Source organism: Chelonia mydas, chromosome 4 (genome assembly GCF_015237465.2).
Source record: "Chelonia mydas isolate rCheMyd1 chromosome 4, rCheMyd1.pri.v2, whole genome shotgun sequence".
In the NCBI taxonomy this organism is placed as follows: Eukaryota; Metazoa; Chordata; order Testudines; family Cheloniidae; genus Chelonia; species Chelonia mydas.
Window position 1 is genome coordinate 34,142,280 of NC_057852.1, and position 18,222 is coordinate 34,160,501.

The following is an 18,222-nucleotide window of genomic DNA, read 5'->3' on the forward strand; positions in this document are numbered from 1 at the left end:
CATCACTGCCTTCTGCTCTGGGTTATGTGAACCAAAACAAAATCTACCTTGAATTGCATTCAGGGATGAACAGCCCTGTCCCCTTCCTCTGATGCAGCTTATGCCTTCACTATCCTTGCTGCCTATCACAAATCTTAAATAGTATTGATAGCCTTGCATGAGCCTTTCACACTAGGGTGAATTTTGCCTAAAGTGTCAATTGAATACATTTAAGGTGCTCTGAAAGGAGAAATTTTTCTTGCAAAAATTGGCCATTGATGCTTAATGTCACACTTGTTTACAACTTAAAAAAACTAAAGGTACATTAATTTCAAGCTAGACATTTTAATCTCTAAGTATTGTGTACAGCTGAATTCTCCATATGCTGATGATTGATATGAAAAGTACAGTTCATCCTGCTTAATCAAAAATGTGGTGGTGCACAGGATGTGCAATTAAATGTAACATTTCTGTAGTCTAACTAGGACAAGTACAGCCTTTGATAAATTAACTAACTTGTTAGTGCCAGTCAAAAGTTTAATTTGGGCATCAGAATAATCTACATGAGTCAAGAAGAAATTAAATCCAGTCTGGAGTTAGTAATGCTCTCCCAAGGCTTAGCCATTTGTTTGTTGTTAAATGAATGCAATGACTTAACTCTTCCGTAATTTTTTGAGTTAGAAAAACATCACTGATGTTTTGCAGGGGCTCACTTGTTATGTAAATGAGACTCTCCCGTGCGCTAATTTACCTGTTTATGCATCATTTGAGTACGTTATATACTATGTCCTGTGATTCAGAATGATCTAATATATCATGGTTTATATCTGTGGAGTAGTAGTTAGAATGAAGGTTCAAAACTACTGTGTGATTCTATAGAAATCTACGAAATGCTCAGTGAACATTTGTAACAAATGTTAAATTCCAGAGTGTTTAAATTAGGAACTCTTCGATTTTTATGCAGTTTATTTTACTGAACTTGGTGATGTATGTCCTGATTTTGAATGATTCTCATAAGTGACTGGTTTCTAAATGCATAGGAAGTAGTTTATTGCTGTGATATACATTCCTTTCTTCTTGCTCTGCTTCAATCAGATTTCATTACTAATTAACTGTAAATGCAGGAGAACAGCAAAACTTTTATACCATATTTTTGCTTACCCAGTGTAAAAAAAAAAAAAAAAATTCTAATATTCAGTTCTGGAACTTAAAAAGTCCAAACACATTTAATTCATTAATTGAGTGCTAGTCTCTAATACACCTAGACCATCCCTTTTTAAAATTAAATGACTAGAGACATGCTTGATAAGAACTGGGTCTTATGATTTCTTCTTTAGCTATACAGACTTGTAAATTCAACATCTTAGCATAGTCAAAGTATTCATCAGCCTTTATGGCCAAAAATAATCCCATTATTTCACTGGTAGTATTTGTCTTTTCTTGAAATGTTAATTGCATTTATAACTGATTGTAATTTTCCCTGACCAAATTGGCTTTCCTTGTTACTCATGTGTTCTAGAAGCCACCTGTTACTTCTAGACTTGATTCTCATGGACACTGATCTACTATGAAATTTTTTAAATGTCTGGCAGCTTCCATTTTGGTTTTGACCATCATCTTCTGTACCTTTCCATACAGTGTCACCTGTTAGGCTGAGCATCTAAAGTGGTTCTTCTGCTGGCTCTGAGCTATCTCCCTAGGAGTGGAGCTCCATCACAAGGCAATTCTGGGGAGATGCTCACTCATCCACACTCAACTTTTCCAGAAGCTTTGGCATGGCTAGGGGGAGGTGGGACAGGTGAAGGGAGGGACCGTCAAAGAACCGTTAGAAAAGAAAAAACAAAAGCAAGGTGGGGATGCTGCAACAAGTTATATTTTGGAGAAGGCATTAAGTAGAAAGTTAGAGCAAATGCTAATACAAAAATAAATATACCAGGCTTAGGTTTTGCTCCAGCATACGCTTATGTGATTAACTTCAAGCATGAGAATAGTTTCATGAGACTGCTTGAAGTTAATCATTTGCATAGGGGTTTGCAGGATTAGAGTCTAATTTTTTCTTGAAGTCCATCCCTTCAAGTTTACATGTTTTGCAGTCAGGGCAAAGAGTATTCAAAAATGGATGGAAACAAGAATTTTGAGATTATCCTTAAGTTTCTTACCGTTATGCACTCATTGATGAATTTGCATTAGTATTTAGAAAAATTAACTTTCATTATCCTGTTTGAAATAAAATTGGAGACTTTTGGTTTTTAAAAATATATAATTATGGAAGTTAGATTTTTATGTTGCCGCTATCCATATTTTAAATGATCTCATCTGCTTCTAGGTCTTTCAATACATACTTTCCATGGAAATCTTTTTGTGCGATCTACTGACTTGCTGTCACTTGCCAATGTCAATCCTGATGCTGGATTCGCAGTACAGATGTCCATCGAGGAAAGTCTAACAGGCACATCTCTGGTGTGTTTTCAGACGGCTCTTTTGTATACTTCCAGCAAAGGTAACTGGAAAACAACCAACACTTTATTACATTATTTCTCTTCAAAATAAATCTTTTGAAGCAGCAGTATTTATTTCTATACTTAATTCTGTGACCTCTTAGGTATCTTCTCTCCCTTTATTTTTTGATTTCTTTTCTGTCTTGTTGCAATTTATTTTCTGTTTTAAGGCAGTTCATCTTGCACTGAAATACTCTTGCTAGTTAATGACTCATGCAGAGGCCAATTGGTCATGTTCTTAACTGAACTATCAAATTGAGTACAGATTTCTTTCGTGCTCATGACAGTGCATTGTCTTACTACCAAGACAGCCTAATTAATACTTTTGACATTTTTATGCTAAGCTTTAAATGTCTTAATAGATCTGTACACATATAGGAACCAATCCTGCAAAGTCTCTCACACATGCTTAATTTTATGTACTTCGTCTCCCTGTTGAAGTCAGTGGTACTACTTCAGCATGTACTTTTAAGCACACATGTAAGTCTTTCCAGGATCACGGGCCATGAACTTTTTTGCAAATTAGAATTTTTTTCCGTATTAAATCTAATTCAGGTAAAACAAAATTTAATCTCAGGAAGTGAAAATTAATTTAAAATTATATTAGTAGTAATAGTATTTATCACCAATAATGTGCTTGCCATTGTACAGTTCACCAAGAGCTGAATACTGACATTTTTACTCTGTGGATAGTCCCATTGAAATCAGTTGAGCTTCTTGTGGATTTGGGTACTAAATTTGAGTACAGGTGGCATAATCTGGCCAAAATATAGTCCCTGCCATAAAAACCTTATGGCTTAAAAGACAGATATAGAGAAAATAAGTTACTCCTTCCTCTGGAGTATGTCCTAAATCTCTTCTTCAGGATCCTCTGTATATTACCACTGATGAGATCCAAAGGACTAGTGTGAGTAAATTGCTTGTGAAGACCTAAAGAGCATGGTTTTCTGAAGAATCCAAAATCTTGTGGTGCAGGCATCTTGGATTCCAGGAGTGGGTCTATACATAGGCACCTCTGGAAGATCTAGTTTCTAGTAAATAACTTTGGTTTATAAATTATGAACTCAACTTGGACATTGCATTATGGAAGGTTTCAGAGTAGCAGCCGTGTTAGTCTGTATCCGCAAAAGGAAAAGGAGTACTTGTGGCACCTTAGCGACTAACAAATGTATTTGAGCGTAAGCTTTCGTGAGCTACAGTTCACTTCATAGGCATGCATCCGATGAAGTGAGCTGTAGCTCACAAAAGTTTACGCTCAAATAAATTTGTTAATCTCTAATGTGCCACAAGTACTCCCTTTTCTTTTTGCATTATGGAAGTAAGTTTTTTAGGGAGAATTTGAATGTAAATAGGGTGGTAGTTTTATGAAGTTGGATTAGGAGATTTCATGCATAGTGGACAGTATGTAAAAGATTTCATAGATGGGATGGGAGAAGGGAACAATTGTGGGCATCAGGACTGATGTCACTGGTGGAGCAAAGAAGTCTGGAATGAGAGAAGGAATGTAGTTAGTAAACAATTTCAATTGCCTCTTTCCTATCAGTGGATATTGCATTATTAATTTATTCATCATTTTGGTGTAGGTGAACGGAGAATTCGTGTGCACACACTTTGCTTGCCTGTAGTCACTTCACTGGCTGATGTGTATGCAGGAGCAGATGTACAAGCAGTTGTCTGCCTCTTAGCAAACATGGGTGAGTACGGCAATAAGTGATCAAATATGTAGTTGGCCAGGTTTGCAAAGGCCCCTTATACTCAACTTGATGGCACATCTGTGTTTGTTCCTATGTAACACTAACTTTTGAATGCTGCATCTGATCAATTCTAATGTTTTAGGGAATGTTCTAGGCATCAGTAGCCAGAACCATGTTGATTTTGGGAGAAAAGGAGGACGCATGGAGTCCCTGCCATTTGTTCAGCACAGTTATAGCTTCAAACACCTCTGCAATTGTCTGTAGATCAAACAACTGATTGATAGTAGCCCTAACATAACAATATTCTTGTCTCCTGTCCATCTTCCCAAAAGAGTTTAATATGTTGACACCCTAAATGACTTATATCCCAAACAAATAAGTGGGGGGAGGAACAAGCATGGATGGAATGGGAATGTGCACACATCCCCTGGCATTGGGGAGGACCCTGTTATGGGGTGAGGGAGGGTAAAGAGCCCTTAGCATCGGGGGATGGTGGGAATAGGGGCAGAATAGGAGACCTTGGTAAAGGGCTGAAGGGAATGGGGGGCAGGCGGATGCTTGTTTGTGGCGGATGGGTGAGAAAGAGGGAAATTGGGGCTTACCCAGAGGCGTAGCCATGGCAGGAGAATGGAGAACCTTGGAATGGGGGCACTAGGGAGTACATGAGCCCTATCCTGGGGTGAGAATAAAGACTCTGGTATGTAAGGAGGGGGCACACAGAACCCCTGGTAGAGGGGATGAGAGATTGGATGGATTTCCAGGGAGTCCCTGAAAAGAGGGGATGGGAGGGTGGCAACAGAGCTAGTGGGTGGAATGGAGCTTACAGAAGCTACAAAGTGTGCTACACCACAGCATATTACATAAAAAAACTACATTAAAATAACGTCAGTTAAGAATTGCCAGATTTATGTATTCCCACGCAAGCTCAATTTGGACCAGTGTACATCCAAACTCTGCACTGAGTGTGGCAGGGATGCTTGAGGAAGAAATAGTATGAGATCATAACGTGTACATACCAGAGGACCAAATTAAGGATGCATAGCTAGCTGTACATCTACGTGTCCTTATTTTTGAGTCCTTGACCGAAGTGTTCTTTTAATGTAACTTTTTGCATGTAACTTCCTAATGTTTTTCAAGGACAAAGGTAAAAAACAATTTTGTTTTGTTTTGTACAGCGGTAACATTGTCATCATCATCAGGGCTTGTACCCTGAACCTTTAGCATTGCTGCTTGACTTACTGATTACCTACGTGAGCTGACAGCAGAAGAATGCTGTTATCCCAATGAGGCGGGGGCTGGTTCCATGTGCTGGGTCCAGCGGCAGTAAAGAGCAGCCCAATTTGGTATGCTCTTCCTTATCTGTGGAAGTGAGAGGCTCTTGCCCATGTGGTACCTCAGGAGCAGGATTGTGGGGGTGGGACTAGGGGGAGACTGACTTGGCTCTTCCTTCCCTTGGCAATTGGGGGAACTCTGGCTTTGTATGGTGCCCTGGGGGGCTGGACCCATATGCTGGGTCCAAGAAAAGAGGAGGAGTTGTCACTGTAGCCCAGCCTGGTTCTCTCTCCCTCTTCCACAACCAGGTGCAGTGGCAGCCCCCAGGCTGCTGTTTTGATGGTGGTATGGTCCAGCGTCCTTAGGATGTTCAGTGACTTTGATAGACTGCACTCATTTTTCCTGAGGAATGAGTGAGAATCTCTTCCCATTTACTTCAGTTGGAGTTGTGGGTGTTCAGTGTTTCTGAAAATCTAGCCCTATCCTTTAATGATAAGTATATTATAGTTGTATTATTGTTACATAATGTATTGTAGATTTATTGTTGGTTTCTTCATTTTGCCAGGGTAATGTTGGATAACTTTCTGGCCTATGTTCAGCAATCTGCTATTTCTCTGTTTGTCTGTATGTAGTATAACTGCCAAATACTGTATTTAGTCACTTCCAAAATGTCAAAGAATGTTCTAGGCATCAGTGGGTAGAACCTTATTGGTGAAAATTGGAAAAAACTTGATTCAGAGAAAAACCGTGGCCCCCAGATTGCCTGGTGTAGCAGACAGATGATGTTCTCTGGCACCGCCTGCTGCTGTCCATACATATCGGAGGCAGCAGCATAACTTCTTGTGTGGGGAGGTTGACTGTATCCTGGAGCCTAGGCTCGGGCCATGGCTACTCTACTGACTATAGTTCTCTTGGTCTTGCAAATAAGTGTGCAGCAGAAGACCCTAGTGTGGACACAGCTATACCAGCAAAATTGCACTTTTACCAGTGTAGCTTTTTGTTCCTTTCAGGGAGTGGTACAAAGCTGGTATAGCTGCATCCAACCTAGGTGTGCTTTGCCAGTATAGCATACTGGTATTCCTATATGGGTGAAGGGTTGTTATTGTAGACCTAGCCTAACAGAAATGAGAGCCCTAGAGAGAGGGCTTTTGTGTGGCATGCTGAAGGGAAAGTGGGGATCCAGAGAGGGAGGCAGAAGCAGCAGGAACTGGAAGGATGAAGTGATGATTGGGAAAGCAGGGATCCAGAAAGGGGTGGGGAGTGGAGGAGGGAGTCCAGGTTGAGTTTCTGAAGGGTAAAGGACAAGGCAGCTCTCAGTGCAAGGGCTGGGGAGGTATCTATAAACCCCATAATCCCCTCTCTGCTTCCCTCCAGTTCTCATTGCCCCATCCTACACCAGGTTGCTGAAGGCATCCCATGCTGCTGCCTACACATTGCAGGCAGCAGCTTCATATGCTGCTCTCTTTCTCATTGGGTGTATAGCGTGGCCTACAGAAGAAACCAAGTGTGACCCTCTAGTATAGAGGTAGTCAATTATTTTTTGTCAAGGTCCACATTTCTTGTCAAGGTCCAGACTCTAGAGAAAAACATTAAAAAAATAAATAAATAACAATAATAAGTAAACGGATTTTGGGGTCTGTTCACAAGTGTCTGGCAGTTTTGGATTTGGCCACAGTCCATCTATTGACTACCCCTGCTCTAGTATGTCCTGTGTTTCATACTAATTGTCTCCTAAACAAATTGTATTGGGAGAAACTAATAGCACTTCAGTTTTATAGATGCTAAATTTACTTTCAGTCTGTAGATGACTTCCTACAACCAAAACGTATTTACACCCCTGGCATTGCAATGAAGAAAAAGTTTAACTCTAGCTGCTTCAACAAAACAGAACAACATTTCTCTTACTACAAAAGCAGACCTCCCAACAGTCCCGTGTTTTGCTTTGACCTACAAAAACCCCCTGTCCTGTGGGCTAACTAGACTCAGCTCCCCACTCTAGGCATTGTGATCTGCTTCTCCCTCCTATTCCCCCTAATCCTTCCTCACAGCCCCTCCCCTCCCTGTTCTCCAGTTTGCTCCTCTGTCTGGCCTTTTCCTGATCCTAGCACACACTCAGAACATTGGAGCCGAGCCCAGCTAGCCCCACAGGCAAGAACTTCCACTGTGGTATGAGTACTGGGCTGGCTTGCTCTTCAGCTCCCACTACAACCCTCCCTCCCACCCCTGGGCACAGAACCCATCCTGCTTTAACTGCTGGGAATGTTGGGAGGTCTGCAAAAAAGATCTGAAATGCTTTTAAGTGTCACTTTTATATCTCAAAACATAATACTTTGTTTTATTAACGTTCAAATTTTAATCTACACTTTAGAGCTCTGATATACTGCAGATGATTTGTCATTAGTTAAACTGAAATTTCATAATAAATTTACCTGGAAAAGGCTGGTTCCATATAGGAAACTGCAGTTTCATTGTTAAGTTTGACAGGAGAAGAGTGTTTTGCAAGCAGCATACTAAGGGCTTGGCTACACTTGTGTGTGAGAGCACATTAAAGCACATAGAGCGCTCTGACTCTAGTCTAGAGCGTTCCTGGTACTCGACCTCGGTGAGAAGATTAACTCTTGTTGCGCCTTGGCTGAAACGCGTGGGCGTCAGTGTGAATACGGTGTTGCATTACTGCACTCTGATCAGCCCCCAGAAACATCCCATAATCCCCATGAGTCAAGTGGCCACACTTCTCATTGTTTTGAACTCCCTGCAGGAATGTGAATATGCCCTTTGAAAGCTCCGTTTCTGACAGCCGGCATGCTTACCTGCTCCGAGACAAAGCAACCATTACTATGGAATGCTGTGTGTGACAGAGGCTGGGGGGAGAGGGGGTCTGCTGCTGTCTGAACTTACAAGACAGCATGCTGACATGCTCTCAGCTCCCCCCAAAACCCACTCTCTCTCCCCCCACATGCACACAACACACTCTGTCACACTCCATCCCACCGCCCATTTGAAAAGCACATCGTAGCCACTTGCATGCTGGGATAGCTACCACAATGCATTGCTCTCTGGCTGTTGCAAGAGCTGCTAATGTGGCCACGCCAGTGCACTTGTAGCTGTCAGTGTGGACAGATTGCAGCACTTTTTCTACTGCACTCTACGAAGGCTGGTTTAATTCAAAGCACTCTACATCTGCAAGTGTAGCCATGCCCTTAGCCTCTTAGGAGAGACAGTGCTTTGTTTCACTGATAAACAACTCCTCTGACCATCTGAAAAGAGTGGAACTAACTGAAGAGTCTTCGGGCTTGCATACACACCAAGTTACTGCACAGTAAATCATGGTGCGAATCTACAGCGCACCAGTTTGCCTGGCAGCAACATCCCACATGGACACTGCTATAGCTAACTGAAAGTCCCGGAGTGTGGTTTGTTGTAGGCCAAGTTTCTGCACAGTAAAGCAGTTTTCTATGGTGTAACTCCCGTGGTGTACACACTGCCAAACCACTTACTGCATAGAAACTCCTCAGTTGCAATGTTGCAAAAAAAGCACCTCAACAAGAGTTGTCAGGCTTACAGCACAGATGCTCCTGCGCTGGCCTGTCAGTGTAAACACATCAATCGCTTTCAGCGCTGTAATTAGCCTCCGGAAGTGTCCCATAATCCCTCAAGCAGCCGCTTTGCTCATTGTTTGGCTGCCCTGGAGGCATGTGCCTCTCCCCTTTCAAAGCTTCGTTTCTGACTGTCCTTGCTTGTTGTGCTGATCTGCTCCAGGACACAAAACAAACCATTATTGTGGAATGCTTGTGCTGTTGAACACAGAGGCAGGCAGGTGTGTGTGTGTGTCTGTGAGTGAGAGAGAGAAATTGCTGTGCAGAGAGCTGGAGAGGGAGCAGGTGCTGATGTCGGGGTTTCCCCCTGCCTCAGGACTGGTTCCTTCATGCTGCTGTCTGAACTTAGGAGACAGACACTCTCTGTCCCCCAAAACAGTCTCCTCCGACCCCCATAGACACACACACTCCTTGTCACACATGCCCCACCCCACTTCAGTTGCAAAGCAGCTGGTAGTGTAGTAGGATGCCCATGGAACAATGGGATTTGGGAAGCCAGCATCATGCGACACCTGCCCCATGAGACATTGCAAACCCTTCCCTGCAAACCCTGCGGCTAGTTGCACAGTGGGATAGCTACCATAATACACTGCTGTCTTTGCTGTTGCAAAAGCTGCTAATGTGGATACACTCCACCATCACAAGGAGCACAGTGTGGACATGCAACAGCAGTTTAATTCCAGCTTTTTAATAAAAGTGGTACAATTTGTGGAGCAGAAACTTGCCAGTATAGACATACCCTTAGATTCACACCCTTGTTTGTTGTGCAGTAATTTGTTGTGTACACAAGCCCCTGTTTAGTGTAAATGATGAGCAAAAAGCCTTAGTCCTGGTCTGCACTAGAAAATTACCCGTATATACTTGTCCATAAGCCAGATTTTTTTAGTAAAAAAGGGAAGCATCAGAGAAGGGGATCGGCTTATGAATGGGTATAGAGAGGGGGAGAGGTGGGACACAGCCCCTCCCCCACCAACAGAGGGAGCAAGAAGAGGCAGGGCCTGAGTCTCTCCGCTTCTGGCCACGCTGCTCTTCCCCCACCAGCCTCCGAAGCAGCCGCAGCTCCAGGCCTGGCAGGCTGCAGCCACACCACTTGACGCCGCCCACCAGAGCTTGCTGTGGCCGCACCCGCCCGGCCCAGCCGTTTGGAACATGCTGTGGCTGCGCCGCCCAGTCTGGATGGGGAGTGTGTGGGGGGTCCCGGGCTAGGAGTGTGGTAATGTGGGGGGTGGTCACAGGGGTTACTCCCCTGACCTCCAGCTTCTCCCCCCCCCCCCCCCCACCCAAAAAAATTTCCCCAACAGTTGCTGTCCCGGCCGGTCAGGGTAAGCAGCTGGCGCGCCAGGACACTTTGTTTACTTAGGTTTACCTCCATGCCTACGGGTGCTCGAGGTAAACAAACCATCTCGGCCCGCCAGCGGCTTATCCTGATGGCCTGGGAGCCAAAGTTTGCCACCCCCTGAATTATAGGGTCGGCTTATGAATGGGTCATAAAATTTTTCCATTTTTACTTATCCATCTTGGGGGGGGGTCTGCTTATAAACGAACCGGCTTATGATCGAGTATATACGGTAAGTCGATTTAACTACATTGGTCAGGGGTATGTGACCAAAGTGGCATCGTTACGCCAACCTAAGACCCTGTGTAGCCAGCGCTAGGTCGATGGAAAATTATTTAATCTGTTTAGCTACTGCCTCTCGGGAAGGTGGATTATCTACGCTGATGGGAAAATCCCTTCTGTTGGCATAGGTAGTGCTTTACAGCTAAGCACTACCGCGGCGCAGCTGTGCTGCTTTCACATTTTTAAACGTAGACAGGCCCTTCGGAGGCTAAGGGCTTTGAGTCATATGGATCCTAAAACTCTTTTTGGTTGTATAATTTGATTTTTAGAATTATGAAAGGTTTGAGTACAAAATGTCACTAAACATTGAGACCTGTAATATGCAGTAAATGGGAATATTGAGGAGCATTTGAAGTTCAGATTAGCCTTTAAAAATAAACAGAAAAGATAAACATTTCTCGGATTTCTTATTCAAAGACATTTGTTCCAAACTGCAGAGGATCAAGGGAGAAGCTTCTGCTGAAGTTGGCATTAGTCACTTTTTAAAGTGGAATGAGACCTGTGATGACAGTCTTCCAAAGCATGCAACTTAATGTATGGTTTATTAGAAAACAGTTGTTGTACCATTGTTTTTGACAGACATCTTCATTTTTTCTTTTCACCCAGAAGCAATGAGCATCAGCTGTTTCCCACTTCCTTACCATTCTCATTTAGCAAAGTGTTCTTTTTTTCTATTGACTGCTTCTGATTCAATATTCTTTTTCTTGTCACAATCTTAAAGCTGGCACATAATGGGGGAACAATTGTTCTGTTCTTAATTATTCTCTATTTCTCCAATATCGTAGATCTCCAGGAATAGGGACTTAGGGAACAAAGAGAGTAGCTGTGTTGGACTGCTTCTTTTGTCTTACCAAGGTGGTTTTTCCGACAGGAAGCTGCAATTTATTTGCTCTCATTAAAAATTCATCAGCATATCTGTTCTTTATATCTTAAAATACCACTTCTTAGAATCATACCTGATTTGTTTATACTTCTCATAACTGCTTGTAATAAGATACAGCAATTAAGGCTTTTATTTATTTGTCTACTTTTAATTCTGCAGCTGTGGATCGGTCAGTTTCATCAAGTCTTTCAGATGCAAGAGATGCCTTAGTGAATGCTGTGGTAGATTCATTGTCAGCATATATCTCAACTGCCTCAAACCTACAGCAATCCACACTGATAGCACCAAATTCCCTCAGACTGTTTCCTTTATACGTTTTGGCTCTTCTCAAACAGGTACTTTATAATATAGTGTTGTTCATGCTGGACATCAAATACAAAGCAGTGTTTTGCTTTAAGGCAGGCTGTAAACATTGATTCATAGTCTAGTTTATTTCCCCTCCTGATGTAGACCCTTTTGTTAAATTATTGTGAGCTATCCACTTTATTTTGAGGGAAAGTATCCTTGTACATAAATTCTTGAAGAGTTCATCTGCATGAAAAAGATTTAGTGAATGATATGTTATCAGTTCCTGACTAAAATTTTCAGTTCACCCTTTTCTGAAATACAGTACTTCATATCAGTTTTGTTTACATTTTCATTTCATAACAAAAACTAGAAAATCAATGTTATAACCATTAACATTTCTAAAATTTGGGATTGAATCAGTGTTGCTTGAAATTCTGGCTAGAAGCCATTTATTTCTTTTTTCTCAATTTCCATTATGTAGGTAAAGCAAATAAACTAAATACTCTCAGACGTGTGTGATCAATACCTGATACATCTAAAGAGAAATGCATAACATCAGATGTCACTCTCGAGTATGATTAAATGAAAAACTGAAGATGAAAGTTAAATACTATGTATTTGTTAGGGTTTCACTTGAAAGAAATGCTTAATAGAGCACTAGGTTTGCAAACACTTTAAAATGTTTACTTTTTGTAAGTTTTTCATTTAAAAACAAAAGCAAAATCTAATTTAAAGGATGGAGGTAGAAAGAGCACTTTCCTTGGGCCCTGATCCCAACAACAGATCTTGGCTTAAGCTGAGAGATGTTCATATCTAAAGCTTGCATCATCTGTACAACATTTTCCAAACAAAAGGTCTCTCTCTAAAATTAAAATTAAATAGTAAAGTGGAATTTCTTCAAATCAGAGACTCATAAGCTTTTATCTCCTTTGGGGCTCACAGATGGCCACAAGCTCAGGACCACCATAGGACAGTGATTAAGGCTACCCTGGAAGACTTAACAAATAAGAGCAACAAAATTGGACCTTTTAGCACTGTCAGTTCATATGAAAGAAACATAGATGACATTGCTTTAAAAGTAACAGCAGTTGGGGAGATTAACAGAAAAATATTTTATTTCTCATTTAGAAGCCCAGTGGGGTGCAGAAAGGACAGTGGAAATATTTGAGAAACATGACAGAACAAAGAATTAGAATACTTTAAATTCATGTTGGAGCGGAAAAGATACACATGCAATAGGGTTCCTGACTTTATTGTTTCAGAGACTTCTGATTGTTGAACATAGGCATTACCCTACTGGATCAGACCATTCCATTCAGTCCAATGTCCTGTCTCTAACAGTGGCCAACGCCAACTGCTTCAAAGAAAGTTGCAAGAAATTGTGCAGAAGACAGTTTATGGATTAACCTGTCCTCAAGGAAAGTCTTTCTAATCCTCATTGGGTAGAGGCTGGTTTGTGTCTAGAAATATGAGGATTTATGTCCCTTCCAAAACTCTTGGTTATTTTTTAATCTTTACGACTGTAAAATTGGATATAAACTTGTTATCCAAGTAAATGTCTAATTCTTTTTTTTTTTTTGACTCCTACTAAGATCTTAGCCTAATTGATACGTTGTGGCAATAAGTTCCACAACCATAATAGTTGTCATGGATAAAGGTAAGGAAAATGATGGAAGCAACAAAATATAATAATATGCTAAATGGGAAAAAGTCTTCCTTTTGGTTGGCGTTGTCCTCTTCCTAGGCAGAGGAAAGATAGATTGGCTTTAAAATGCATCAGATTTGGCATTCAGGTTGAACTTGATTTATTGGATACTTTAGAATATTTTAATGCCAATATTTCCTTTTGAAAAATTAAGTAAGTTTTTGCCAACTACATATCTGTGAGCTTCAAAACAGGGTGTGTTTTTTTTTGTCAGTTCCAAACCAACATTTTACCTCTGATTTGTTTAAAAGCAATATAAAACATATAAAAAGTGTCTGAAGTCAACATACTTTCTTACAGAAAGCATTTAGAACTGGCACTAGCACACGCTTGGATGATCGTATATATGCCATGTGCCAGATAAAGAGTCAGCCTCTTGTTCATCTGATGAAAATGATACATCCCAACTTGTACAGGATAGACAGATTGACCAGTGAGGTACAGTATGAAACCATTTCTTATGGAATACATTATTTAATTCTGAATAAAACAGAATATCTATTGAACCTACAGTAATGTTTCACTAGCAGTTCCTTTAAAAGTTTTGGGTGTAATTTTAAATATTTACTTCTGCAGTTCTTGCCATGGTAAAATACAATAGATAAAAATAAACTCCAAAGATTTGTCTCAGTGATTGTGGTACTCTGTCATCTTTTGTCAGTTTGTATAAAGAAGAGCAGATAATCTCCATTAGGCCTGTTACTAGAGGTTAAGTTCTTTTAACCGTGTGGGAAGGATGAATAAAGTAGATATGCTGGGGAGTTTTAATTTGTATATACAGGTGGATGAAGTTATTTGGCTCATGATATTTGGAATGATAAATACTTGCCTGCTTTTCCATTGTGTGTGGATGAAGTGGGGTGTTGGTATGTCTGCCGTAGTGGTTTGAGTGTGAGGTGGGTGGGATTCTTTTAAAACTACATGTACAAAAAGATTAAGGTTTTTTGATAACTGTTAAAATGTAGATGAGGTACGGTGATTGAAAGTAAAGGGGCTTTTAATTAATAGAATGGGCATTACTCTTGATCAAAGTTAACCATGTTTACAAAACCATAAAGTCTGCATTTTAATAACTAATGCCACAATAAAAGTTTGTCATTTATGAATTTACATCTCTAACTCTAGTTTAAAAGTTTTATTTGTTTGGGAATATTCTATAAGTATTTTAAAAAGCATTATATAGTCTATTTACATAACCATTTTTATATGGTCATTGAATCTGACTAGTTCAGCTGACAGAGCTGGCAAATTTCTTGCAAGCTGTTTTGACCAGTGCTATCTCAAAGTTTGATTCATGATTTTAAGGAAGCTAAACTAAGCTAAGTTTACTTTACTCTGGTGTATGAATTAATAGGTGTTTCTGGCACATCACACTCCCAGTTAACTGTCTTACAGTTTCTTTAAGCAAGCCAATCCAAGTTTTTTGTTTTTGTTTTTGCTACTGACACTGAAACACCCGTAGTTAGTGCATTTGTATGTTAAGCTGTAAGGGTTAACTTGCAGATGTAGAGCGCTGTGAGTCAACCCAGCCCTTGGAGAATGCAGTAGGGAAAGCGCTGCAGTGTGTTCACACTGTCAGATTCAAGCACACTGGCGTGGCCACATTAGCAGCTCTTGCAATGGTCTCTGAGACTGGCCACAGAGAGGAGTGCATTGTGGTAGCTATCCCAGCATGCAAGTGGCTGCAACGTGCTTTTCAAATGGGTGGGGTGGAGTGTGACAGGGAGTGTGTTGTGTGTATGTGGGGGGAGAGAGCGTGGGTTTTGGGGGGGCTGAGAGCATGTCAGCATGCTGTCTTGTAAGTTCACACAGCAGCAGACCCTCCTCCCCTCAGTCCGTGTCTCTCTCTCTCTCACACTCTCACTCACAGCAGCAACATTCCACGCTAATGGTTGCTTTGTCCCGGAGCAGGTAAGCATGCCAGGTGTAAGAAACGGAGCTTTGAAAGGGCATATCCGCATTCCTACAGCCAAGTTCAAAACAATGACAAGAGTGGTCACTTGACTTAAGGGGATTATGGGACGTTTCCGGGGGCTGATGGCAGCCTAGTAATGCAACACCTTGTTCACACTGACGCTGGGGGCATTTCAGCCGAGGCGCAGCAAGAGTTATGTTTTTCGTGGAGGTGGATTACCAGGAGCGCTCCAGCTGCAGAGTCCAGGCGTTCCAAGTGCTGTGCCAGTGTGGACGGGTCGTGAGTTAGGGTGCCTGGGGCTGCTTTAATGCGCTCTAAATTGCAAGCGTAGCCAAGCCCTTAGTGTTAATGGAAACACATTGGCACATCTCATTGGGAAATCCAGTTCCTAGTGCCAAAGGATTTTAACCCCCTTGTCTCTTGCAGAACTATGTTATAAAAACAGTCTGGTATTTTTGTTGACTGGCAGAAGTTAATTTAAATATTTCATTCTGCATAGGGGTTAGCCAGGGTATTTCCTCAGTTCAAAATATTTACTGAGTAGTTGCTTTGTTTTATATTTTATTCTTATTGTCCTAACAACATTTTTTAAAAGAAATCTTGCAGAGTTAAGCTATATTAGAAACAGTTAAAAAGCGGGCCCTTTCAAAGCAATTAATCCCAGTTTTTCTTTGTGTGTTATAGTGATGATATGTTTTCATAATTTATGACATGTCACAGCTCCTACTTATGGGTCATTAAGAAAGCCATTTGAGCAGGGAAAAACTTAAGATTGTTTTGACCAACAACAGGACAGGCCTGTTATTTGAAGTATCAAGATAAATACAGTGCACCTGGTCAACTTGTAAGTTGGAGGAAAAAAATCTTTCCTGATCTTTGCAGAGGATCAGCTTATGCTATAAGCATTACATTTTGTCCTCATGCCCACTGATGCATGCATATATGAAAACAGATTTGGCCCTGAAGCATCAGATTTCGTTTCCAAAATTTCCTTTTGAGCTTCGTGGATCAGCTTTCTTGATGCTCACCATAATTGTGTACAGCGAAGTCTCTTCTAGTTTTTCTTCTTCCAGGCTATATCCTATAGTTCTCATTTTCTTTTTATGTACAAATCCCACAAGACCACTAATGAGTTGTATTGCTTTTCTGTGGACTTCTTAAATCAATGCTACTTTTTTTAATATGATTATCTTAATTCAGTCCAGATATGGACATGTCATCCCTTATGTAAATTTCCAAATTCTTCTGTGCAGAAAGGTCCAATCATCCTTAAAATAGATCTTCAGCATTGGGGCAGACAGTCACTGGCAGGATGGGGTGATCCAACCTTTGTAGGCCTGGCAATTTTATTCCACCTCAGTTGCAGATAGGCTTTTAAATTACCTCCTTGTTGTTTAAAGCAGAAACGGAAACAAAAAAATTGAAAATGCAGGACAGTTTGGTCAATTAGGCCCTTTCAGAACTGTGTAGCCAGGGCCCAAGATTTGTCTGAGGGCTTTGTTAGCTGTTTTAACCTATATTCCAGTCATGGTTATGACCAAAAGGGAATTTCTGCTATCTGGGGGTGGCAATGAAGTGCACTTCTGTAGAGTAGAATTTTAGGTTGTTCTGCTCTAATAATGTTTCTGTAAGACAGGAGGATGGTGGCAGACAATGTGTAGTACTTTTGCCATGGCTATTTGTAACTTATTTTCATTAGATATCAGAGGTTAGGTTTCTTGGCTTATTTTTACGCTTCGAAGTTGCAGGATGAGAATTCACTTAATGTAATATCTATATTTGTAACACATAAATTATATTACCACTTAGATAATCATCCCTTGATCTATGTGGAAGAAAGATCACCTGGCATTAGGTCCTTCTAATTACTAAAACTAAGATAAGGATAAATATGGCATTTTGTTAAATGAGACGCTCTGCAAGATGCAACTAGAAAACTACACTTACAAGTCTCTCTTCTGTTTTCTCAAAAACTAGTTACGCTTAATGCTGCTGAATTATATGTCCTGTGTTATATAATAGGTTTTCTGTAACTCTCTATTACAGGGTACAATACATGTTAACGACAGGGTTGTTCCTCAACCTCCTCTTCAGAAGTTGTCTGCAGAGAAGCTGACCAGAGAGGGAGCTTTTCTTATGGATTGTGGATCAGTAAGCTGCCTGTTTCAGTAGCTTTTATCTGATATGAATAAGACAAATATTTCACTTCAGACTTTTAATTGCAGCTAACTCATAGTACCAATTCTCCTGTAGTGAATCAACACCTTAGTTATTCCAGGATTCTAAATTAGTGTCTCAAATGAGAACCTTGAATGTCAGCATTGAATTTGCAAATGACTGAAATATCTAGTTTTGTGATAAAGAAATTTCTTAAACAAGCATGGATATTAATGTTTTATAGGTTAATTTTTCATGTTACTCTGCATGTATACCAAACAATGTTATTTTAAATTGTCCTTCCTGAAACTTAAGACTTTCTTTTTCAATGGTTTCCTTAATGATGATCGTTGTTTTGAACTGATTGCGTTGTGGTCCCAATCTAGTAAAGCACTTATGCTCATACGTGTGTCGTTGAAAACAGGGCTACAGACACAATTGAAGAAAATAGTTTTCTTCTAAAGTACCATAAGAGTGTTTTCTCCCACAAAGTATATTTTAGTCTTGTTATCTGGAAATGAAGAAATTTGAACCCTGTATGTTTAAAGTGTTCAGCATGACTGGTGAAGTAGCATTTTCCTGCAGATGTCACAACTATTGACCTCTTTAATCTGATT

The 18,222-nt window shown here is 40.7% G+C and overlaps 1 protein-coding gene across 14 annotated transcripts in view; it reads left to right on the forward strand.

Moving 5' to 3' along the window:
- SEC24B (SEC24 homolog B, COPII coat complex component) overlaps positions 1-18,222 on the forward strand; it is a 90,712-nt gene that overhangs the window by 54,061 nt on the left and 18,429 nt on the right. For 13 of the 14 annotated variants that reach the window (XR_006290364.1, XR_006290363.1, XR_006290360.1 and 10 more), the window contains 5 exons: positions 2,306-2,479; positions 4,061-4,171; positions 11,700-11,875; positions 13,834-13,971; positions 17,495-17,599. Coding sequence is in view for 8 of the 14 variants with exons in the window: in XM_037897035.2 (XP_037752963.1) it covers positions 2,306-2,479; positions 4,061-4,171; positions 11,700-11,875; positions 13,834-13,971; positions 17,495-17,599 (704 nt within the window). In the remaining 6 variants the exon portion in view is untranslated. The other variant, XM_037897039.1, reaches the window with a different exon arrangement.